The sequence below is a fragment of the Bombina bombina genome, chromosome 1 (genome assembly GCF_027579735.1).
Source record: "Bombina bombina isolate aBomBom1 chromosome 1, aBomBom1.pri, whole genome shotgun sequence".
Classification (NCBI taxonomy): domain Eukaryota; kingdom Metazoa; phylum Chordata; class Amphibia; order Anura; family Bombinatoridae; genus Bombina; species Bombina bombina.
The window spans coordinates 1225455950-1225482152 of NC_069499.1; the positions used below are offsets into that span (position 1 = coordinate 1225455950).

The 26203-nt window shown below is 39.6% G+C and overlaps 1 protein-coding gene across 1 annotated transcript in view; it reads left to right on the top strand.

Moving 5' to 3' along the window:
- Positions 1-26203, top strand: part of LOC128647704 (cytochrome P450 2J6) — a 171819-nt gene that overhangs the window by 32087 nt on the left and 113529 nt on the right. Inside the window, exons 2-3 of the mRNA XM_053700450.1 lie at positions 8291-8453; positions 9792-9944. Of these exons, the coding sequence (XP_053556425.1) occupies positions 8291-8453; positions 9792-9944 (316 nt within the window). The remainder of the gene's footprint in view (positions 1-8290; positions 8454-9791; positions 9945-26203) is intronic.

Here is a 26203-nt window from a genome sequence, read left to right on the forward strand (position 1 = left end):
CCATTAAGGATGCGTGTGCAACTGGCGACAGATGCGTTACAAACACAATTATAGTAAAGATTAAAATATAATAACAATTATTAAAATAATTATAGAGGGGGGCGTGTCTAACCACGGCCATGAGAAGTTGCCTTTCTAATAAGCTCCTGCAGTTATATGAAGAACCCGTTAAATATTTGTTGATCCCATCAGAACCCTACACTACTGAAGATGTTTTTGGATGTCTAAGCATAGACAGAACAGAAGTATATGAAAACTTTGCAGATCGGGGCTTCCTTGAACTGTGGGTAGCAGAATATATATTCGTGTGCAGCCTACAACATCTTTCAGAACCCCCCCCCCCCCGTGAACGGGGGTAACGTAGTTCAGTATGGCTATTCCTGAGAGAGGGAACCTAAGTAACGCTATGTATATCCTCCTGAATAATTATGAGAAACAGATGTGCTATAAAATGGACAAACTAATCAATCGCATACAAAATGGGGCCTGGGAAGAGCCCTATGAGGAAACAGCGCACTTGGCAGCTCCCGCGATACCCGGCACCCGAACGCAGCTGCTTACAGTGGAGACAACAGCGCAACCGTTGGAAGCCCCTACCGTGGGCCTTGAGCAAAAACCTTGGTTGGAGGGGGTTCCGGAGGGGCCCGGATCTGTGGCTGGGTGCGGAGAGTCGGGAGCGGAGCGGACCGGATCGAACGTAGCCGCGACACAAAAGGAGGGCTACCTGAAGCAGAGTGCTGTACTGCCGCAATCAATTATGAGCCCAATGGCTGGCCCTCACCTGGTCTGCTGCGACTGGCCGCGCTTGACTTGGTTTTCGGCCCCTCTGGAAAGATCCCGTCTGTCAGCTGGGGGGCATCTCCTCCATCTTGGAGTCCTACTCTGTGGTGGGGGGTTAGCCTTGCAATGGCGGCCTAAATGCTGGTCTTTTCTCTTCAACCCAATAGACGTGGGATGAACATGTCATCCTAAGGCGAGCTGCTGACTATTTCTACGATCAGGTCCAGTTTTTTGGTTGCTTCGTTGATACTACTGCCTAGTTCCCCACAGCAATAATTAAGTTTTTTTTTTTGGTTGGTTTTCCCTGTTTTTCTTTACCATGAGACTATAATCTATCAAGCAATCTAAAGACCTGTTAATAGTGTTTACTTAGATTTGTTTCCTTGTCTGTATTTCATACTTGATATCATGTCTTGGGTTCCACAATATAACTAGTAGTATATATTAATTAAATTAAATTTAATTAAATAACACAAACTGTCACTGAATATATATGCCTGCATGCGTTACTATGTATTCACTATATGTTTAGCTTAATTTAGCTTTACCAGGGGCATCACTGGGCTTGAAGTGGAGGAAGTCCAAATCTTTAGAAATTATTCCCTAAGCTGCTCTGAAGTGATGATATGCTTTTTACAGAGCCCTTGGATCATTACCTTATTTAAGCACCTTGTAAAATATCTTTGGATACACTCCCTCTTCCTCAATCTAGAGCTTATGACTTAGGATATATGCCTCTATAGACAGTATTCATAGCTAGGATGTGGTACTTACGCAGTGTGCCATAGGAGTTACTATTTTGTTTAGGAGTGAGAGATGTTCCCTACCTCCCACATAAAGTAGAAAGTCATATCCACTTGCCCCCATGAGGTTTACATATTATATAGACTTAGCCCAAGCAACATAGCTAATGCAGGCCCCTAATCCTTAATACTTCACAACTATAGAGTGCCATTTGGAATAGCCCATGCCAGGATTTACTGGTTTTAATTCTTAGGCAGTGTTAGGTAGTCTCTGCCCAGTCCAAAGAGCCTTGAGCTAGCTCTTTGGGCCTCACCAATCCTATTATTTACATTGCGTGTCATTACTTTCATATTAGCAGTCTGCAGTGCTGACACTAAATAATTGTTATATGAAATTGTACATGAATGTTATGTGTATATGCTGTGGCCTTGAGTTTATACTTATGCACTGACATCAAATTACTATGTGTTCAAATAACAACTAATATATATGTCAAGGAATACTTCTGTGTCTTCCACGGAACTTTAGAAAATGGGTCCCATGTGTGGACCGGGAAGGCAATGAAGACGCAACAGAATCTATATGTAACCAACATAAAATGAGGTACAGAGGACTGCAATCTGAGGTTTGATTCCTTCTCAGCTTTTCTGAGTCTAATCCTCACTACAGCAATATGTGTCCATGCCAATATTGTTTTCTGAAATGTTGTTTTATATGCATATACTACTGCTTACTGTGTGAATTTGTTGTTACCTCAATAAAAAACAGTTAAACAAAAAAAAAAATAATTATAGATACTGTAAACAATTCTTAATAATCCATAGAATATATATATATATATATATATATATATATATATATATTATATATATATTACATTATCTATAATAATTTTTAATTATTAATCAACTAGATTACGAGTTTTGCGTTATGAGCAGCTTTCTCTCACCACTCACTTACCTACAGCGCTGGTATTACGAGTTTTCAGAACTCGGCGTTAAAAGACAATAAGTGAGCGTTGAGCAAAATTTTGCTCCATATCTCACTTCAATACCAGCGCTGCTTAAGTCAGCGGTGAGCTGGTCATACGTGCTCGTGCACGATTTCCTCATAGATATCAACGGGGAGAGCCGGCTGAGAAAAAGTCTAACACCTGCCAAAAAGCAGCGTAAAACTCAGTAACACAGCCCCATTAATTACTATGGGGAAAAAAAAGTTATGTTTACACCTAACACCCTAACATGAACCCCGAGTCTAAACAACCCTAATCTTACACTTATTAGCCCCTAATCTGCCGCCCCCAACATCGCCGACACCTACATTATTATTCTTAACATATGCAAAACAGGAAAGTTTTCCTCTGTGAAAAGCACAATTGGGCAGAAAGAAGCTACTACCAGGTGGCAACCGGGCCATAGAACAAGCGATTGATGCTGCTGTTCGTTCCTGGCAGACTGCTTCTCATTCTGTTTTGCATGTGTAAATATGATCCTGGGGATAGTCTCCCTATGGGTGATGGGGAAACCAGACGTGGACTCCTTGCCCAATGTGCTTAGAGGGATATGGCTGCACCTCACTGACGAGGCCCAAAGGAGGCCGAAACGATCGTCTGGGGTTGTCATGTTCCTTGTTCAGAGGAGAATTGCCTGGTATTTCGGGGCTGGACTGACCATGTCGGCGAGATCAGACTGATATACTACAGGAAAGTTTTCCTCTGTGAAAAGCACAATTGGGCAGAAAGAAGCTACTACCAGGTGGCAACCGGGCCATAGAACAAGCTATTGATGCTGCTGTTCGTTCCTGGCAGACTGCTTCTCATTCTGTTTTGCATATGTAAATATGACCCTGGGGATAGTCTCCCTATGGGTGATGGGGGAAACCAGACGTGGACTCCTTGCCCAATGTGCTTAGAGGGATATGGCTGTACCTCACTGACGAGGCCCAAAGGAGGCCGAAATGATCGTCTGCGGTTGTCATGTTCCTTGTTCAGAGGAGATTTGCCTGGTATTTTGGGGCTGGACTGACCATGTCAGCGGATCAGACATATATAATACAAGAAAGTTTTCTTCTGTGAAAAGCACAATTGAGCAGAAAGAAGCTACTACCAGGTGGCAACCGGGCCATAGAACAAGCTATTGATGCTGCTGTTCGTTCCTGGCAGACTGCTTCTCATTCTGTTTTGCATATGTAAATATGACCCTGGGGATAGTCTCCCTATGGGTGATGGGGGAAACCAGACGTGGACTCCTTGCCCAATGTGCTTAGAGGGATATGGCTGCACCTCACTGACGAGGCCCAAAGGAGGCCGAAACGATCGTCTGCGGTTGTCATGTTCCTTGTTCAGAGGAGAATTGCCTGGTATTTCGGGGCTGGACTGACCATGTCAGCGGATCAGACATATATAATACAAGAAAGTTTTCTTCTGTGAAAAGCACAATTGAGCAGAAAGAAGCTACTACCAGGTGGCAACCGGGCCATAGAACAAGCTATTGATGCTGCTGTTCGTTCCTGGCAGACTGCTTCTCATTCTGTTTTGCATATGTAAATATGACCCTGGGGATAGTCTCCCTATGGGTGATGGGGGAAACCAGATGTGGACTCCTTGCCCAATGTGCTTAGAGGGATATGGCTGCACCTCACTGACGAGGCCCAAAGGAGGCCGAAACGATCGTCTGGGGTTGTCATGTTCCTTGTTCAGAGGAGAATTGCCTGGTATTTTGGGGCTGGACTGACCATGTCGGCGGGATCAGACTGATATACTACAGGAAAGTTTTCCTCTGTGAAAAGCACAATTGGGCAGAAAGAAGCTACTCCCAGGTGGCAACCGGGCCATAGAACAAGCTATTGATGCTGCTGTTCGTTCCTGGCAGACTGCTTCTCATTCTGTTTTGCATTATTATTCTTAACCCCTAATCTGCCACTCCGGACACTGCCACCACCTACATTATATTTATGAGCCCCTAATCTGCTGCCCCCAACATCACCGACACCTACATTATAATTATTAACCCCTAATCTGCCTTCCCCAATGTCGCGGCAACCTACCTACTTTTATTAACCCCTAATCTGCCGTCCCCAACGTCGCAGCCACTATAATAAACATATTAACCCCTAAACCGCCGCACTCCCGCCTCGCAAACATTAGTTAAACATTATTAATCCCTAATCTGCCCTCCCTAACATCGCCGCCACCTACCTACATTTATTAACCCCTAATCTGCCGCTCCCAACGTTGCTGCCACTATATTAAAGTTATTAACCCCTAAATCTAAGTCTAATCCTAACACCCCCTAACTTAAATATAATTAAAATAAATCTAACCAAAAATTCCTATCATTAACTAAATTATTCCTATTTAAAACTACATACTTACCTATAAAATAAACTCTAAGCTAGCTACCATATAACTAATAGTTATATTGTAGCTAGCTAAGGGTGTATTTTTATTTTACAGGCAAGTTTGTATTTATTTTAACTAGGTAGAATAGTTATTAAATAGTTATTAACTATTTAATAACTACCTAGCTAAAATAAATACAATAGTACCTGTAAAATAAAACCTAACCTAAGTTACACTAACACCTAACACTACACTATAATTAAATAAATTAACTAAATTAACAACAATTAAATTAAATTAGCTAAAGTACAAAAAACCCCTCTAAATTACAGAAAATAAAAAACAATTTACAAGATATTTAAACTAATTACACCTAATCTAATAGCCCTATACAAAAAAAGCCCCCCCAAAATAAAATAAAAAACCCAAGCCTAAACTAAACTACCAATAGCCCTTAAAAGGGCCTTTTCTGGGCATTGCCCCAAAGTAATCCAAAAAAAATACAAACAACCCCCCAACAGTAAAACCCACCACCCACACAACCAACCCCCCAAATAAAATACTATCTAAAAAAACCTAAGCTCCCCATTGCCCTGAAAAGGGCATTTGGATGGGCATTGCCCTTAAAAGGGCAGTTAGCTCTTTTGCAGGCCCAAACCCTAACCTAAAAATAAAACCCACCCTATACACCCTTAAAAAAACCTAACACTAACCCCCTGACGATAGACTTACCGGGAGAAGTCTTCATCCAAGCCGGGCTGAAGTCCTCAACGAAGCCGGGAGAAGTCTTCATCCAGACGGCATCTTCTATCTTCATCCATCCGGCGCGGAGCGGGTCCATCTTCAAGACATCAGACGCGGAGCATCCTCTTCATCCGATGACTAAAGACGAATAAATGTTCCTTCAAGTGACATCATCCAAGATGGCATCCCTTAGATTCTGATTGTCTGATAGAATTCTATCAGCCAATCGGAATTAAGGTAGAAAAAATACTGATTGCATCTATTGGCTAATTTAGTGGGGGGGTTTTGTACTTTAGCTAATTTAATTGATTTAATTATTGTTAATTTAGTTAATTGATTTAATTATAGTGTAGTGTTAGGTGTTAGTGTAACTTAGGTTAGGTTTTATTTTACAGGTACTTTTATATTTATTTTAGCTAGGTAGTTATTAAATAGTTAATAACTATTTAATAACTATTCTACCTAGTTAAAATAAATAGAAACTTGCCTGTATAATAAAAATAAATCCTAAACTATCTACAATGTAACTATTAGTTATATTGTAGCTAGCTTAGGGTTTATTTTATAGGTAAGTATTTTGTTTTAAATAGGAATAATGTAGTTAATGATAGTAATTTTATTTAGATTTGTTGTAATTATATTTAAGTTAAGGGGTGTTGGGGTTAGGGTTAGACTTAGGTTTAGGGGTTAATACATTTAGTATAGTGGGGAAGGCAGATTAGGGGTTAATAAATATAATGTAGGTGTCGGCGATGTTGGGGGCAGCAGATTAGGGATTAATAAATGTAATGTAGGTGTCGGCGATGTTGGGGGCAGCAGATTAGGGGTTCATAAATATAATGTAGGTGGCGGCAGTGTCCGGAGTGGCAGATTAGGGTTTAATCATTTTATTATAGTGTTTGCAATGCGGGAGGGCCTCAGTTTAGGGGTTAATAGGTAGTTTATGGGTTTAGTGTACTTTTCAGCACTTTAGTTATGAGTTTTATGCTACAGCGTTGTAGTGTAAAACTCATAACTACTTACTTTAAAATGCGTTAGGATTCTTAACGGAGTAGGGTCTACCACTCACTTTTTGACCTCCCAGGACAGACTCGTAATACCGGCGCTAAGTAAGTCCAAAAGAAAAAAGACTTTTGTGGTAAGGCCAAAAAATTGCAAGACTCGTAATAGCAACGGGCGTAAAAAAGCAGCGTTAGGACTTGTTAATGCTGCTTTTTTACCCTAACGCACAACTCGTAATCTAGCCGAATATTTTTTATATTTTATATTTAACATTCCATAACACGCTTTAAGATACCTACACCGCATTAGACCTAAAGTGTGAACCTGAAATGCGCTATGCATATTTTATATTCATTACAAATATGTATTTCTTTATATATCTGATAAGGCTAATGTAAAATATATATCTATACCTATATATCTATAGGAATAGATATATAGGTATAAGTATAGAAATATATATTTACTGTATGTGAAGAACATTGGAATGCGAAATATGAATAACTCTTATCAGTTTAACACACATTTTTTTTTTTCTTCTGCGCCCTCCATTGAAGTCAATGTGGAGAATAAGTTAACTTGTCACAGTATTCTAAGTCCTTTGGTTAGTGCGTGTCGGGTTTTGCTACCCTACTCGCGCAAGAAAACATACTTCTAGCAAAGCTTACGCTTGAGTGGGAGCTGAAAGTACTGCTACACTTGTAATCTAGCCATTAAGGAGAAAACTGTTTTATAGTACACTGTCCTTATAAGTATGGTGAGAGTAGGTCATAGTTGCAGATGGTATAAATGTATATATTGGGCCAGATTACGAGTGGTGCGTTAAGTATTAAGTAAGGTAAATATTGTAGCTACAGGTGAACTGTTCACCTGTAGATTTCAAACATTTACATTGTAAATGTTTAACAAAAATTTGATTTTCATTTCCTTTTAAAAGAAACGAAAACTGAATAGTGCAGCCAATGAATATTCGGGGAAACGAATTTCCCTTAATATTCAGAATGAAATTTTCATCCAAAACAAAACTTTCTTTCTTCCCTGCACATGTCTAATCTGTTTCTCATGACATAACTATATATTCAAAGTGTCTTTAAAGCATTATGAAAATTTCTTTATTCATCCACCACTCTGATTAGTAAATGGTATATTCTATGAAGGTTACCTGTAGTGAAGATCTTAGCCGAACGGATATTGTCAATAAGCTCAGCTAAATCAGGAATTAATTGTACTGGGTATCTAATATTGATAGTAATTTTAATTAAATCATCTAATAAGTAGTCAAAGCCTGGAGAAATTATATTTCTTTTCAATGAAGAAAATACTTACAATCACAGGAGAGACTGAAGAAGAAATATCTATATTGTTCTAATGTTCAGTGAGTTCCAGCTCAGACAACAGGTAAATGTGTCCATAAAAAATATTTACCCCCAGCCTTAATTCATCTGTACAGTTCTAGAAATATTGAGGGATTAAACATTTGTTTTTTTTACAGCAACAATATATGAGTAAACAGTTGGATACCACTATCAACGATATAAGAGGAAATGGAGGAGTTATATTTCTCTATACAGAAAGCAGATAGGAATAACATCCTGGAAGAATTCATGTTAATGATCATGTTATGCATCTTTAGCTAAGGAGGTCATACATTTTTCACAAATGTTCCCGATTTCTTTACAGTTCTCAAAAGTATATGGCTCAGTGTACAGTATTACATTGGGGTTCACACCGGCTGTGGTGATACGAGGACTCAAAGCTCTCAAAGAGGTTCTTGTGGCTAAAGGAATAGAGTTTGCAGACAGACCTAGGAACAGACTCACAGAAGTAATCTCTGGTACAAGAGGTAAGTTGTTTTAAGCAAGAGATCTTTTATTTCAAATTTTGCCACCTACCTCATTTATGTTTTTAATAATCCCTTTAGTTGTCTTTGTTGGTTAATGAGCTAAATGCCGTAACTATTTTACCCTCAGGGTGTAAGCGGGCTGTCTCTATCTTCCACTCCAAAAAATGAAGGGCCAGATTAAGAGTGGCACGCTAACATTTACAGAGGAGTAAAAAGGGGATTATCCCGGGTGTTTGCTGGCAACGAGTTTATTGCACGTATTACAAGTTGAAAGTAAACGCAATCGCTTGAGCAAAATTGAATTTAATGCAAGTCGGGATAACACGTCCTCAGAGCTCTGGTTAACTGTTTCGCGAAATAAAAAAGTGTCGCAAAACACATCAAAAATACATTACAACGTACAGTTACACTTATAATAACACTATCTGGTGAAAATTATTCAAAATAATATTGCACAAAAAAGTTATAAGGACTTATATACATATGTACACACATATAAACATATATTTAAGTATTAGAGACATATATACACATATAAACACATAAATACATATGTACTCATATATACACATATATTTAGGTAGATGAAAACATGAAAAAGCATATATATGCAATATTCATATTTAATAAAGTGTTATAAAGCGCTACGGAATTTGGCGGTGCTATACAAAAAAATGATAATAATAAAATGATAATAATACTGTTTATTTACTGTAAACATTTCACATTCCAATGTTCTGCGCATAGGGGGATATGTTCTATATATTTTTAAATAGATATTCCTATATATATCTGTATAAGTTTAGCTTTTTGCATGCATCGTGTTAGTGCTTGTACGAAAACAGTTTACTTTCAACTTGTAATACGAGCACAACCGGACGCGCAAAAAGCTTACTTCCGCTCCACTTGTAATTTGGCCCTAAATGAGTACCTTTAAGATGTATCATAATAACAATCATTAATTAGGTGTAGTTGATCATATACGTACACTGAAGTAGTTTAGTTACCTTGTGGAAGAAACACCATTTCAATTATGATATTATTATTACTGTATATACACAAGATACTCCCTTTTACAAAATCTTAACATGTAACCCTGGATACAGAGATGTCAATACCTATATCATGTATTGAAGTAAACATTTCCATTTACTATTTAAAGCCTAAAGGCCAGGTTCAGAACATAAAGAAATGTTCAGGTGGGGGTTGAGGATATTGTTATTCTGATTGCTTTATAAATGTATACATCCTTTATCTTTCAGTGGATCCAGTCTTCTCTTTTTTGTAGGGATAACAAGTTATTTAATCTCCAGAGAAGCAACAAATTCTATCTTACAGGTATATTAATTGCTCCCTATGGACCTGCATGGAAGGAGCACAGGCGATTCACTTTGTCCACACTGAGAAATTTTGGTCTTGGCAAAAAATCCATGGAGGAAAAGATAACAGAGGAGAGCTTTAACCTAATACAGGCCTTCAAGCAAAGAAAGGGTAAGATGGTTACTACCCTTATAATGTATTTTTGATGAGCTTTAAAAAAATGGTTGTTGGCTGTAAGATCTGATCATTGTAATCTAGCAGAAATCAATTCATCAAATTGTATATGGTTAAAGGTATTATTTCCTGATTATATATAACAATAGCAGGACTCAAGGTACATTTATTGTAATTTTATATAGAAACACAACGCTGTGTACAGAAGACTGTGAAGATGTATAATATGGGAGAATGTTCTTTTGTTCTTTGATGACCCTAAAAACAAACATAAACATCCATAATGTAATACTGCAAATAATAAATACAATGATGGCAGAACAGGTACTCACACAGGTTAGAGATTCAATAGCTCTAAGATTAGCTCTCGGTAATTGGAATCAATCATCTTAGCAGTCAGGGGATTCCATTTATTCATTGTATAAACTTTACATCAATTAAAAGCATAGGCTGATTAAAATGTATAAAAACATTAAGAGTTACAACCAGTTCATAAACAATCACTCTGGGGTGTAAAGTGTATCACTCTCCAGAAATGTTCCATGCTAATATCTCAGTCTCAGTGCTCAAAATGCACTTAGTCTCTGTGGGTGGTGTAACCCCTTCTTATGATGTATGACCTCTGATGATGTTGATCCAACGTACATTTCACCTCTCTGGCTTTTTCAAGGATCAAAGCTCCTTGTTGATCCTCTTTGTTCAGAAATAGCAGACATGCATGGCTTTGCCATTTCTTTTTGGTAATTAGAAGTCTGCCAATTGCAGCTGTGCACACCACTTTTGAAATTCTGGCAGTGAAGGGGATAATCAGTTAATTGTTAAGGGTAAAATTTGCTGCAATGTAGGGATACCTCCCACCACCTGTTTCCTACCTTAACCCTCCCAAACAGCTCTCTTCCAACCCCCCCCCCCCCATTAGTCACCACTATCTTAAGGACTGGAAGCCAGCTTTTTATATATATATATATATATATATATATAATATATAATATATATATATATATATATATATATATATATAAAGGCACTCACTGGGTCTTAAATGCAGTAAAGATTTTTCTTTATTAAAGTGATGTTTCAGGTATTATCGTGTCCTCAAACCAACATTACACTTTCACACATAACCTACCAAGCTTAAATATACTCCAAACCCCCACCCACAGCACTGCCCGTGGCGTACCGGAAACCACAGCAACCATGTGGTACATCTCCACGTCATCCGTTGCCATGGCGACCGGACGCCACTCGGCAGTCCTAGTGAAATTAAAAATAATCCATAAGGTAATTAAAAGCAAAGAGGCAGACAGGAGATTAATACAAAGCATAATGTAAAAAAGCGGAATGTCATAGATATATAGGAAATGGAGATTTATCAAAATCGGCATACGGCTCAATTCAGATTCATTTGGATAAGGCTAAGCCAATCACAGCGTGGTATCAAACCAATGCCCATAAACAATACCCGGCCATAGTGTACTATGAGGTATCTCAAATATAATGTTGCCAGGGACAAATAATAGCACACAATTGTATTCATATAAATCCGTCCTAGTGGCAACCTATATTATAAAGATCCCAAAACAGCAAAGTATAAAAATATACATATACAATGCTACTGTCAGAACAGAGGCATTTACAGAAAAGACAAGTGAAGAAACAAGAGGGCATGAATGAGAAAGCCAAAATACAATATAAAAAAACAGATTAACTAATGATGGCAAAAAAATTGTACAAAAGTATGCATTGATGTACATGGAAGTCTTGGTTAGTAATACCATCATAGAACATATCATGGAAAAATATAAAAATATATCTCATGAAAAAATATATAACAGAAAAAATAATTGAAGAATATACTATAATGACAAAATTCATCATGAAAAAAATCATCATAAAAAAATACAAAATACGTCATGAAGGAATTCATCATATCGAAAATTCATCATAACAAAATTCATCATTGAAAAAAAACCTAAATTTATACTGGAAGAAATAACAAAAAATTTAAAAATTCATCATGAACAAAATATATAATTACAAAAAATTAAAAGTAGTCAAGGGAAAAACAAAATTCATACTGAAAAAAAATTAAAAAATAAAATAAAAATAATCAAAAAGTCATCATGGGCAAAATATATAGATATCATAGCAAAACTATTTTGTATATAGATATCATAGAAAAGACCCCAGAAGTATATAATGGATCAAGACCTCTCATAAAAAGCAATGCCAATCAAGGTGGACATTCAGTCCTTGGGTTGTCATGGTGCCCAATTCATGTATCCACCTGGCTTCCTGTTGAAGCAGCATCTTGGCATGATCTCCTCCTCCAGGTGGCACTGGTATGTGGTCGATGATTATGTACTTCAAGTCAGACACTTTGTGATTGGCTTAAGCAAAGTGTCTGACCACAGGCTGATCTGAGGTATCCTTCTCCAAGGCAGTTCTAATTGCAAACCTATGGTTCGCCATCCTGGTCCGCAAGTTGTCCACAGTCTTTCCAATGTAAAATAATCCACACACACAGTGTAGAAGGTATACTATGTACTGTGGTGAATGTCACTGTGTGCTTAATTTCATATTTTTTGTTGGAATATGGATGTCTGAAAGTTTTTAGATGACAAAGCATATACGACTGTGGAGCATCCGAGGATACCAGTCATATATACCAGTCTAAAATCCATAAGAGCATGGAATAATCACAGAGAAGACCCATAGTGTCTGCTATAGGGTCTCTCCTACAACCGATTGCCACCTTTCTGGACCATCTATTACAACCGCTTGTAAGAAATATGGATACATTCTTGCCCGACTCATGATCGATGATCAACATACTTAATCAAATAAATAAAAAGAGAGAAACGCTCAACCTGGGACTGAACAATAGCATAATAGCTTGTTCTATGGCTAGTTACCACCCTGAAGCTGCCTATTTTTGCTCAACATGTGCCTTTCACAGAGAAGAACTTTCCTGAAGCATATCAGCAGATCCTGACTTAACAGTACAGTCCAGCCCTGAAATACCAGGCAATCCCTCTCTGAACAAGAGAAACAGCAAAACCCCAGAGGTACGTTTCGGCCTAGTGTGGGCCTTTTCAGTGAGGTGCAGCCATATCCCTCTAGGCACACTGAGCAACGGGTCCACATCTGGATTCCTGCATCACACTCAGGGTGACTTCCCTAAGTGTCATAATTTGCATAAATAAAAAGAGAGGCGCTCAACCTGGGAACGAACAATAGCATAATAGCTTGATCTATGGCTAGTTACCACCCTAGAAGCTGCCTCTTTTTGCTCAACATGTGCCTTTCACAGAGAAGAACTTTCCTGAAGCATATCAGTCTGATCCTGACTTAACAGTACCGTCCTGCACCGAAATACCAGGCAATCCCTCTCTGAATGAGAGAAACAGCAAAACCCCAGAGGTACGTTTCAGCCTATTGTGGGCCTCGTTAGTGAGGTGCAGCCATATCCCTCGAGGCACACTGAGAAACGGGTCCACATCTGGATTCACGCATCACACTTAGGGAAGCTTCCCTAAGTGTCATAATGTGTATAACTAAAAAGAGAGAAGCACTTAACCTGGGAACGAACAATAGCATAAAAGCTTGTTCTATGGCTAGTTACCACCCTAGAAGCTGCCTCTTTTTGCTCAACATGTGCCTTTCACAGTGAAAAACTTTGCTGCAGCATATCAGTTGAGCAAAAAGAGGCTGTTTCTTGGGTGGTAACTAGCAATAGAACAAACTATTATGCTATTGTTCTTTCCCAGGTTGAGCGCTTCTCTCTTTTTATTTATGCAAATTATGAAACTAGGGGAAGTCTCCCTAAGTGTGATGAGGGAATCCAGACGTGGAACCATTGCTCAGTGTGCCTAGAGGGATATGGCTGCACCTCACTGACGAGGCCCACAATAGGCTAAAACATACATCTGGGGTTTTGCTGTTTCTCTCCTTCAGAGAGGGATTGCCTTGTATTTCGGGGTTGGACTGTACTGTGAAGTCAGGATTAGACTGATATGATTCAGGAAAGTTCTTCTCTGTGAAAGGCACATGTTGAGCAAAAAGAGGCTGCTTCTTGGGTGGTAACTAGCCATAGAACAAGCTATTATGCTATTATTCGTTCCCAGGTTGAGCGCTTCTCTCTCTTTTTATTTATGCAAATTATGACACCTGGGGAAATCTCCCTATGTGTGATGCGGGAATCCAGACTTGGACCCGTTGCTCAGTGTGCCTAGAGGGATATGGCTGCACCTCACTGACCAGGCCCACAATAGGCTGAAATATATGTCTGGGGTTTTGCTGTTTCTCTCGTTCAGAGAGGGATTGCCTGGTATTTATGGACTGGACTGGACTGTGAAGTCAGGATCAGACTGATATGCTTCAGGAAAGTTGTTCTCTGTGAAAGGCACATGTTGAGCAAATATAGGCTGCTTCTTGGGTGGTAACTAGCCATAGAACAAGCTATTATGCTATTGTTCGTTCCCAGGTTGAGCGCTTCACTCTTTTTATTTATACTTAATCAGATGTCTGAGATTGGAGAGGAAATGGTGCTGGTTACACTGGATGTAACCAACCTTTATACCATTATACCCTGAGTCAAAGGGATAAGGGCAGTCACCAGACAACTGGCTCGACATCCTTATGTTGATCCACCAATTGATGCCATTATAGAGCTACTTACGGTATGCCTAGAGATTAATTACTTTTGTTTCAAAAGAGAATGCTTTCTGCAAATAGCTGGGATGGCCATGGGCTCAAATGTGGCACCCACCTATGCCAACCTCTTCATGGCCAAATTTGAGCCGGTGGGGACCATACTAATTGCAGTTCCTGCTTTGGAAAGGAACAGAGGCAGAGTTAACCAATTGGTTCGAAGATCTGAATGTAGCCCATTCATTACTCAAATTCAAAATGACACACAGTAAGAACACTGTTGATTTCCTCGATCTTAGGATCTATAAGAAGGATGGATGTCTACATACTACCCTCTTTACCAAAGAGGCAGATAGAAATTCTCTTTTTCACGCATGGAGCTGTCGCCCTCCAGCATTAACAAAAGCTTTGCCGACTTCGCAATTCAAGCGTACCGTGAGAAACAACTCAGATAAATCTCTCATGGAGGAATATAAGAATGAGCAGTTAAAAGAAATTATACTGGATATGCTTCAGACAAACCAACAAACCCTACTCCAACCAAAGAGTGAGGTAATCCATGACAATAGATTGACCTTCACTACAATGTTTGATATAGACAAACATATCATATCTGACAGCCTAATGAAGAATTGGTCTCAGATAAACACAGACAAGGAGCTCCCACTATATGGGACACCTCTTCCAAGGATCGAATACCGCAGAGCTAGATCTCTAAGAGACCAACTTATTCAAACTGACCCAAGAAAATGCTATGCTAAATATACCTGGCTAAAAGCCAAACCGAGTTGTTTTCGTTCTTTAAGTTGCACTACCTGCGGAGGTCTCTCAACTGGAAAAACTTTCATACATCCATATTCCAACAAAAATATGAAATTAAGCACAGAGTGAAATGCACCACACAGTACATAGTATACCTTCTACACTGTGTGTTGATTATTTTATGTTGGAAAGACTGTGGACGACTTGCGGACCAGGATGGCGAACCATAGGTTTGCCATTAGAACTGCCTTTGAGAAGGGTACCTCAGATCAGCCTGTGGCCAGACACTTTGCTCAAGCCAATCACAAAGTGTCTGACCTGAAGTACATAATCATCGACCACATACCAGTGCCACCTAGAGGAGGAGATCATGCCAAGATGCTGCTTCAACGGGAAGCCAGATGGATACATAAATTGGGCACCATGGCACCCCAAGGACTGAATGTCCACCTTGATTGGCATTGCTTTTTATGAGAGGTCTCGATCCATTATATACTTCTGGTGTATTTTTCTGATATCTATATACAAAAAAGTTTTGCTATGATATCTATATATTTTGTCCATGATGACTTTTTGATTATTTTATACCGTTATACCCCATGTCGAAGGGATAAGGGCAGTCACCAGACAACTGGCTTGACATCCTTATGTTGGTCCACCAATTTATGCCAGCATAGAGATATTTACGGTATGCCTAGAGATTAATTACTTTTGTTTCAAAAGAGAATACTTTCTGCAAATAGCTGGGATGGCCATGGGCTCAAATGTGGCACCCACCTATGCCAACCTCTTCATGGCCGAATTTGAGATGGTGGGCACCATAATATTTGCAGTTCCTGCTTTGGAAAGGAACAGAGGCAGAGTTGACCTATTGGTTCGAAGATCTGAAAGTAGCCCATTCATTACTCAAATTCAAAATGACACACAGTAAGAATACTGTTGATTTCCTCAATCTTAGGATCTATAAGAAGGATGGATGTCTACATACTACCCTCTTCACCAAAGAGGCAAATAGAAATTCTCTTCTTCACACATGGAGCTGTTGCCTTTCAGCATTAACAAAAGCTTTGCCGACCGCAATTCAAGTGTACTGTGAGAAACAACCCAGATAAATCTCTCATGGAGGAACAACTTGATGAAATGGAAAAGAAATTTCTACAAAGAGGATATAAGAATGAGCAGTTAAAAGAAATTAAACTGGATATGCTTCAAACAAACCAACAAACCCTACTCCAACCAAAGAGTGAGGTAATCCATGACAATAGATTGACCTTCACTTCAATGTTTGATATAGACAAACATATCATAGCTTACAGCCTAATGAAGTATTGGTCTCAGATAAACACAGACAAGGAGCTCCCACTATATGAGACACCTCAAGGATCGGATACCGCAGAGCTAGATCTCTAAGAGACCAACTTATTCAAACGAACCCAAGAAAATGCTTTGCTAAAAGCCAAACTGAGTTGTTTTCGTTCTTTAAGTTGCAATACCTGCGGAGGTCTCTCAACTGGAAAAACTTTCAGACATCCATATTCCAACAAAAAATATGAAATTAAGCACAGAGTGACATGCACCACACAGTACATAGTATACCTTCTACACTGTGTGTGTGGATTATTTTACGTTGGAAAGACTGTGGACGACTTGCGGACCAGGATGGCGAACCATAGGTTTGCAATTAGAACTGCCTTGGAGAAGGATACCTCAGATCAGCCTGTGGTCAGACACTTTGCTTAAGCCAATCACAAAGTGTCTGACTTGAAGTACATAATCATCGACCACATACCAGTGCCACCTGGAGGAGGAGATCATGCCAAGATGCTGCTTCGACAGGAAGCCAGGTGGATACATGAATTGGGCACCATGACAACCCAAGGACTGCCGCAACCTACATTATACCTATGTACCCCTAATCTGCTGCCCACAACATCGCCGACCCCTATATTATATTTATTAACCCCTAATCTGCCCCCCCAACGTCGCCTCTACCTTACCTACACTTATTAACCCCTAATCTGCCGACCGGACCTCACCGCCACTATAATAAATGTATTAACCCCTAAACCGCCTCACTCCCGCCTCGCAAACCCTATAAAATTTTATTAATCCCTAATCTGCCCTCCCTAACATCTGCGACACCTAACTTCAAGTATTAACCCCTAATCTGCCGACCGGACCTCGCCGCTACTCTAATAAATGTATTAACCCCTAAAGCTAAGTTTAACTCTAACCCTAACACCCCCCTAAGTTAAATATAATTTTATTCTAACAAAATAAATTAAATCTTATTAAAAAAATTAATCCTATTTAAAGCTAAATACTTACCTGTTAAATAAACCATAATATAGCTACAATATAACTAATAATTACATTGTAGCTATTTTAGGATTTATATTTATTTTCCAGGCAACTTTGTATTTATTTTAACCAGGTACAATAGCTATTAAATAGTTATTTACTATTTAATAGCTACCTAGTTAAAATAATTACAAAATTACCTGTAAAATAAATCCTAACCTACATTACAATTAAACCTAATACTACACTATCAATAAATTAACTAAACTACCTACAATTACCTACAATTAAATCAACTAAACTAAATTACAAAAAAAACAAACACTAAATTACAAAAAATAAAAAAAGATTACAAGAATTTTAAACTAATTACACCTACTCTAAGCCCCCTTAAAAAATAACAAAGCCCCCCAAAATAAAAAAAATGCCCTACCCTAATCTAAAATAAAAAGTTAACTGCTCTATTACCTTACCAGCCCTTAAAAGGGCTTTTTGCAGGGCATGCCCCAAAGAAATCAGCTCTTTTGCCTGTAAAAAAACATACAATACCCCCCCCTCTATTCTATTGGCTGTTCCGATCAGCCAATAGAATGCAAGCTCAATCTGATTGGCTGATTGGATCAGCCAATCCGATTGAACTTGAATCTGATTGGCTGATTCAATCAGCCAATCAGCTTTTTCCTACCTTAATTCCGTTTGGCTGATAGAATCCTATCAGCCAATCAGAATTCGAGGGACGCCATCTTGGATGACGTCCCTTAAAGGAACCTTCATTCGGTGTTAGGACGTCGTTAGAAGAGGATGGATCCGCGCCGGCTGCTTCAAGATGGACCCGCTCCGCTCCGGATGGAAGAAGATAGAAGATGCCACCTGGATGAAGACTTCCGACCCTCTGGAGGACCTCTTCTGGCCAGATAGGATGAAGACTTCGGACCCTCTTCTGGACGGATCGGATGGTACCCGGCTGGGTGAAGACAAGGTAGGAAGATCTTCAGGGGCTTAGTGTTAGGTTTTTTAAGGGGGGTTTGGGTGGGTTAGATTAGGGGTATGTGGGTGGTGGGTTGTAATGTTGGGGGGGTGTATTGTATGTTTTTTTTACCGGCAAAAGAGCTGATTTCTTTGGGGCATGCCCCACAAAAAGCCCTTTTAAGGGCTGTTAAGCTAATAGAGCTGTTAACTTTTTATTTTAGATAAGGGTAGGGCATTTTTTTATTTTGGGGGGCTTTGTTATTTTTTAAGGGGGCTTAGAGTATGTGTAATTAGTTTAAAATTCTTGTAATCTTTTTTTATTTTTTGTAATTTAGTGTTAGTTTTTTTTAGTAATTTAGTTTAGTTGATTTAATTGTAGGTAATTGTAGGTAGTTTAGTTAATTAATTTACTGATAGTGTAGTGTTAGGTTTAATTGTAACTTAGGTTAGGATTTATTTTACAGGTAATTTTGTAATTATTATAACTAGGTAGCTATTAAATAGTAAATAGCTATTTAATAGCTATTGTACCTGGTTAAAATAAATACAAAGTTGCCTGGAAAATAAATATAAATCCTAAAATAGCTACAATGTAATTATTAGTTATATTGTAGCTATATTAGGGTTTATTTTACAGGTCAGTATTTAGCTTTAAATAGGATTAATTTTTTTAATAAGATTTAATTTATTTCGTTAGAAAAAAATTATATTTAACTTAGGGGGGTGTTAGGGTTAAACTTAGCTTTAGGGGTTAATACATTTATTAGAGTAGCGGCAAGGTCCGGTCGGCAGATTAGGGGTTAATACTTGAAGTTAGATGTCGCAGATTTTAGGGAGGGCAGATTAGGGGTTAATACTATTTATTATAGGGTTTGCGAGGCTGGAGTGCGGCGGTTTAGGGGTTAATACATTTATTAGAGTAGCGCCGAGGTCCGGTCGGCAGATTAGGGGTTAATAAGTGTAGGTAGGTAGCGGCGACGTTGGGGGGGCAGATTAGGGGTTAATAATATTATGTAGGTGTCTGCGATGTTAGGGGCAGCAGATTAGGGGTACATAGGGATAATGTAGGTGGCGGCGGTGTCCGGTCGGCAGATTAGGGGTTAAAAAAAATTATTATAGTGGCGGCGATGTGGGGGGGCCTTGGTTTAGGGGTACATAGGTAGTTTATGGGTGTTAGTGTACTTTAGAGCACAGTAGTTAAGAGCTTTATAAACCGGCGTTAGCCCATAAAGCTCTTAACTCCTGACTTTTTTCTCTGGCTGGAGTCTTGTCGGTAGAGGCTCTACCGCTCACTTCAGCCAAGACTCTAAATACCGGCGTTAGGAAGATCCCATTGAAAAGATAGGATACGCAATTGGCGTAAGGGGATCTGCAGTATGGAAAAGTTGCGGCTGGAAAGTGAGCGTTAGACCCTTTCCTGACTGACTCTAAATATCAGCAGGCGGTAAAAAGCAGCGTTAGGACCCCTTAACGCTGGTTTTGACGGCTAACACAGAACTCTAAATCTAGGCGCAAGATTTCCATGAACATCAATGCATACTTTTGTACTTTTTATGCCATCATTATTTAATCTGATTTTTGTATTGTAGTTTAGCTTTCTCGTCTATGCCCTCTTGCTTCTTCACTTTTGTTTTCTGTATTGCCTCTGTTCTGGCAGTAGCGTTGTATATGTATATTTTTATACATTGTTTTGGGATCTTTATAATATAGGTCAGTGATGGCGAACCTATGGCACGCGTGCTAAAGCTGGCATGCAGAGGCATTTCCATTGGCACGCAAGCCATAAGTTCACAAGCATTGCGCACTGTGTTTACTAACTTTCGGCTAGATTATGAGTTTTGTGTTATGAGGGGTGAGGTATTAACTTGCACTTTATTCTCACCGCTCACTTACATACAGCGCTGGTATTACAGGTTTTTACAAACCCTGCGTTAAAAGACAAGAAGTGAGCGTAGAGCAAAATTGTGCTCAATACCGCACTCCAATACCAGCGCTGCTTAAGTCAGCGGTAAGTTGGTTATATGTGCTCGTGCACGATTTCCCCGTAGACATCAAAGGGGAGACCCGGCTTAAAAAAATTCTAACACCTGCAAAAAAGCAGCGTTTAGCTCAGTAACGCAGCCCCATTGATTCCTATGGGGAAACACATTTTATGTTTACCCTAACACCCTAACATGAATCCCGAGTCTAAACACCCCTAATCTTACACTTATTACCCCTAATCTGCCGCCCCCGACATCGCCGACACCTACATTATATTTATTAACCCCTAATCTGCCGCCCCGGACATCGTCGCCACCTACGTTATACTTATGAACCCCTAATCTGGTGCCCCCAACATCGCCGACACCTACATTATATTTATTAACCCCTAATCTGCTGCCCACAACATCGCCGACACCTACATAATGTTATTAACCCCTAATCTGCCACCCCCAACGTCGCCGCCACTATAATAAACATATTAACTCCTAAACCGGCATACTCCCGCATCGCAAACACTAGTTAAATATTATTAACCCCTAATCTGCCATTGCTAACATCAACGCCACCTACCTACATTTATTAACCCCTAATCTGCCGCCCCCAACGTCGCCGCCACTATACTATATTTATTAACCCCTAAACCTAAGTCTAACCCTAACACCCTCTAACTTAAATATAATTAAAATAAATCTAAATAAAACCTACAATTATTACCTAAATTATTCCTAGTTAAAACTAAATACTTACCTATAAATAAACCCTAAACTAGCTACAATATAACTAATAGGTTTTATTTTTATTTTTTAGGCAAGTTTGTATTTATTTTAACTAGGTAGTATAGTTATTAAATAGTTATTAACTAATTACGAACTACCTAGCTAAAATAAATACAAATTGACCTGTAAAATAAAACCTAACACTACACTACCGACGAATGAAGGTACCTTTAAGTGATGTCATCCAAGATGGCGTCCCTTAGATTCCGATTGGCTGATAGAATTCTATCAGCCAATCAGAATTAAGGTTGAAAAAATACTATTGGGTGATTGGATCCTGTTCCAATCAGCCAATAGAATGCGAGCTCAATCCTATTGGCTGATGCAAATAGGATTTTTTAAACCTTAATTCCGATTTCAAGGGCTATTGGTAGCTTAGTTTAGGCTAGGGTTTTTTTTTATTTTGGGTGAGCTTTTTTTATTTTGATAGGACTATTAGATTAGGTGTAATTAGTTTAAAGATCTTGTAATTTGTTTATTATTTTCTATAATTGAGTGGGTTTTTTTTTGTAATTTAGCTAATTTTATTGAATTTAGTTAATTGTATTTAATTTAGGGAATTTATTTAATTGTAGTGCAGTGTTAGGTGTTAGTGTAACTTAGGTTAGGTTTTATTTTATAATAGGTCAATTTATATTTATTTTAGCTAGGTAGTTATTAAATAGTTAATAACTATTTACTAACTATTCTACCTAGTTAAAATAAATACAAACTTGCCTGTAAAATAAAAATAAAACCTAAGCTAGATACAATGTAACTACTAGTTATATTGTAGCTAGCTTAGGGTTTAGTTTACAGGTAAGTATTTAGTTTTAACTAGGAATAATTTAGGTAATAATTGTAGGTTTTATTTAGATTTATTTTAATTATATTTAAGTTAGGGGGTGTTAGGGTAGGGTTAGACTTAGGTTTAGGGGTTAATAAATATAATATAGTGGTGGCGACGTTGGGGGCGGCAGATTAGGGGTTAATAAATGTAGGTAGGTGGTGGCGATGTAAGGGACGGCAGATTAGGGGTTAATAATATTTAACTAATGTTTGCGAGGCGGGAGTGCGGCGATTTAGGGGTTAATATGTTTATTATAGTGGCGGCGATGTCCGGAGCGGCAGATTAGGGGTTAATAATTTTATTTTAGTGTTTGCGATGTGGAATGGCCCCGGTTTAGGGGTTACTAGGTAGTTTATGGGTGTAGTGTACTTTTTAGCACTTAAGTTAGGAGTTTTATGCTACAGCTTTGTAGTGTAAAACTCATAACTACTGACTTTAAAATGCGGTACGAATCTTGACGGGATAGGGTGTACCGCTCACTTTTTGGCCTCCCAGGACAAGCTCGTAATACTGGCGCTATGGAAGTCCCATTGAAAATAGACTATACGCAAATTGCGTAAGTCGATTTGCGGTAAGGCCAAAAAAGTGTGTGGTGCCCCTAAATCTGCAAGACTCGTAATACCAGCTCTAGTAAAAAAGCAGTGTTATAAGGCTTAACGCTGCTTTTTTACTCATAACGCAAGACTCGTAATCTAGCCGAGAGTTAGGAAACATTCCCAAGAGTGCAGCAAGGCCAGCGCACAAATTATGTTTTAGGGCAGGCAGTGCATGACAGGGGGAGCAGTGCATGATGGGGCGAGGGAGTATAAACTCTGCATTGGTAATGTTTGCCACACCCAGAATGATAGCACCGGCGGCGGGAAACTACTGTGGCAGCAGCTGACAAAGTGACCTCTGAATGTAGTAGGTAAGTCACTGGGCAGGGGCAGACTGACCATTTTTTGAATTCTCCCCTTGAGAAGAGGCTGTATTTGCTGGAGGACTTTTCAGGCAGGACATGTTTCCCAGGATGAAAGTAACATGCTGAGCCAATCCCTTTGTAATTTCAGAGCAGAGATGTCGTTATAAAGTTAATAATATAATTGTACGATCAGGGAGGCATTGGCTGACATAATTTATTTTTTTATAATAATAATTGATTTGTGGGTAAACTATCATAATTGACTGGGCAATACCAATGATATCACCTCTGTGTTTATTTTCATACAAATGCTTTATTTTCCTCTCTCTTTACCTCTCTCTTTCCCTCCCTCTTTCCCTCTTTCTTTCTCTCTCTCCCCCTCTATCTCTCCCTCTCTCTCTCTCTCTCCCTTTCTCTCTCTCTTCCTCTCTCTCCCTCTCTCTCCCTCTCCCTCTCTCTCTCTCTCTCTCTCTCTCTCTCTCCCTCTCCCTCTCCCTCTCTCTCTCTCTCTCTCTCTCTCTCTCTCTCCCGCTCCCTCTCCCTCTCTCTCTCTCTCTCTCTCTCTCCCCCTCTCCCTCTCTCTCCCACTCTATCTCTACCTCTCTATCTCTACCTCTCTTCCCCCCCCCCCCCTCTCTCTCTCTCTCTCTCTCTCTCTCTTTCTCCCTCTCTCTCTCTCTTTCTCTCTCACTCTCCCCCCTCTATCTCTCCCTCTCTCTCTCTCTCTCTCTCTCTCCCTCTCTCTCTCTCTCTCTCTCTCTCTCTATCTCTCCATCTCTCTCCCTCTCCCTCTCTCTCTCTCTCTCTCTCTCTCTCTCTCCCTCTCTCCCTCCCTCCCTCTATCCCTCTCTCTCCCTTTCTCCCTTCCTCTATCTCTCCCTTTCTCTCTCCCTCCCTCCCTCCCACTCTCTCTCCCTCCCTCTCTCTCTCCCTCCCTTTCTCTCTCCCTCCCTCCTGCTCTCTCTCCCTCCCTCTCTCTCTCCCTCCCTCTCTCCCTTCCTCCCTCACTCCCTTCCTCCCTCTCTCTCCCTCTCTTTCTCTCTCTCTCTCCCCCTCTCCCTCTCTATCACCCTCTCCCTCTCTCTCCCTCTCTCTTTCCCCCTCTCCCTCTCTCTCCCCCTCTCCCTCTCTCTCCCCCTCTCCCTCTCTCTCCTTCTCTCTATCCCCCTATCCCTCTCTCTCCCCCTCTCCCTCTCTCTCCCCCGCTCCCTCTCTCTCCCCTGTTTGTATCATTAAAGCATGTTTTATTGTGTTTTAATTTTGATACAGAAGCAGTTAATTAGCTCAGGCAGTTATATTTAGTGTGTTTGTAATAAAAAAAAACATGGTATTCAGGTTTAATTAAAGTGTTGTCACTTTGAGATAAAGACGTTGCTTTCGTGTTAGACTTTGGGCACTCGGCCTCAAAAAGGTTCGCCATCACTGATATTGGTTGCCACTAGGACAGATTTATTTGAATACAATTGTGTACTATTATCTGTCCCTGGCAACACTAGGATTATATTTGAGATACCTCGTAGTACACTATGGCTGGGTATTGTTTATGGGTGTTGGTTTGATACCACACTGTGATTGGCTTAGCCTTTTCTAATTGAATCTAAATTGAGCCAGTTTTGATAAATCTCCATCTCCTATATATCTATGACATCCCACTTTTTTACATTTTGCTTTGTAATAATCTCCTGTCTGCCTCTTTGTTTTTAATTACCTTATGGATTATTTTTAGTTTCACTAGTGTCAGCCGTTTAGGAATCAGTCCGGGGTTTAACCCAACTGTTAGCATGAAAAGTAAAACACACGCTAACACACTGAGAAATAACCAGGACGTGACCCACTCAGGAAACAAATAAGATAGGATACAAAAAATAATAACTGTTCCTTTTAGTAGTTTTGAATCAAACAAAGGATAAAAATTCTCTTTAGCAACTTGTAGAAGAAACGTCCCTTTAAGCAGGTTTGTAACATATAAAAGATAATGTTCTCTGTAAGCAGTTTGTAAAAGTAAATGTCCCTTTAAGCAGGCTTGCAATAAACAAAGTTCTCTTTTGCAGTTTGTAAAAGTAAATGTCCCTTTAAGCAGGTTTGCAATAAACAAAGTTCTCTTTTGCAGTTTGTAAAAGTAAATGTCCCTTTAAGTAGGCTTGCAACAAACAAAAAGACAGAGTTCTCTTTTGTAGCTTGTAAAAGTAAATGTCCCTTTAAGCAGGTTTGCAACAAACAAAAGAAAAAGTAAATGTCCCTTTAAGCAGGTTTGCAACAAACAAAAGACAAAGTTCTCTTTAGACAGGACTGTAGCAAGACAAGAGATTGAAGCAGATTCTGACAGGCATAGGCAATTATATCCAGAAGTTAGTTTGAGGGCAAGGCAAAATCAAGGTCAGGCAGGCAATAGTCGGTATCCAGGCGTCAGAAGAAGGGTTTAGGCAAAAGCTAGGTCAGACAGGCAAAAAGTCGCTATCCATGAATCAGTAAAGGGCTAAGCAAGGTCAGGCAAGTTCAGAATAAAGTACTCACAACACCGGAGAATCCAACAAACGGGCCCCGAGTAAGATCTCCCGCCGTGGTTTAAAGGCAGGAGCGGTGACGTCATCCGAAGGGTGTGTCAGAAGACGCGTCACGTTGCTAAGCAACGTGACGTCATTCATACTGAGAAGATCCGGGAGCCGCAGCGACACGGCGATGACCGGAAGATCATGACAGCACCCCCCTCCTCAAGGACCCCTCCGGGGGACAGGACCAGGCCTAGCAGGATGAGATTTGTGGAAGGCTTTTAATAATGTAGGAGCATTTACTTGATGAGCCGGCTCCCAGGATCGTTCCGTGACTGGATAACCTTTCCAATGAATGAGATAATACAATTTCTTGCCACGGAGTTTGGAATCCAGAATGTGGCTGACCTCAAACTCAGGGTGTCCATGAACAAAAAGAGGTGGAGGCTTGGAAAGAGGTTTAGAATACCTGTTAGACAACATAGGTTTTAGAAGAGAAACGTGGAATACCGGATGAACTTTGAGAGTCTTGGGTAAAGCCACCCGGTAAGCAGTGGAACACACCTGACCCAGTATTCGGAAAGGACTAA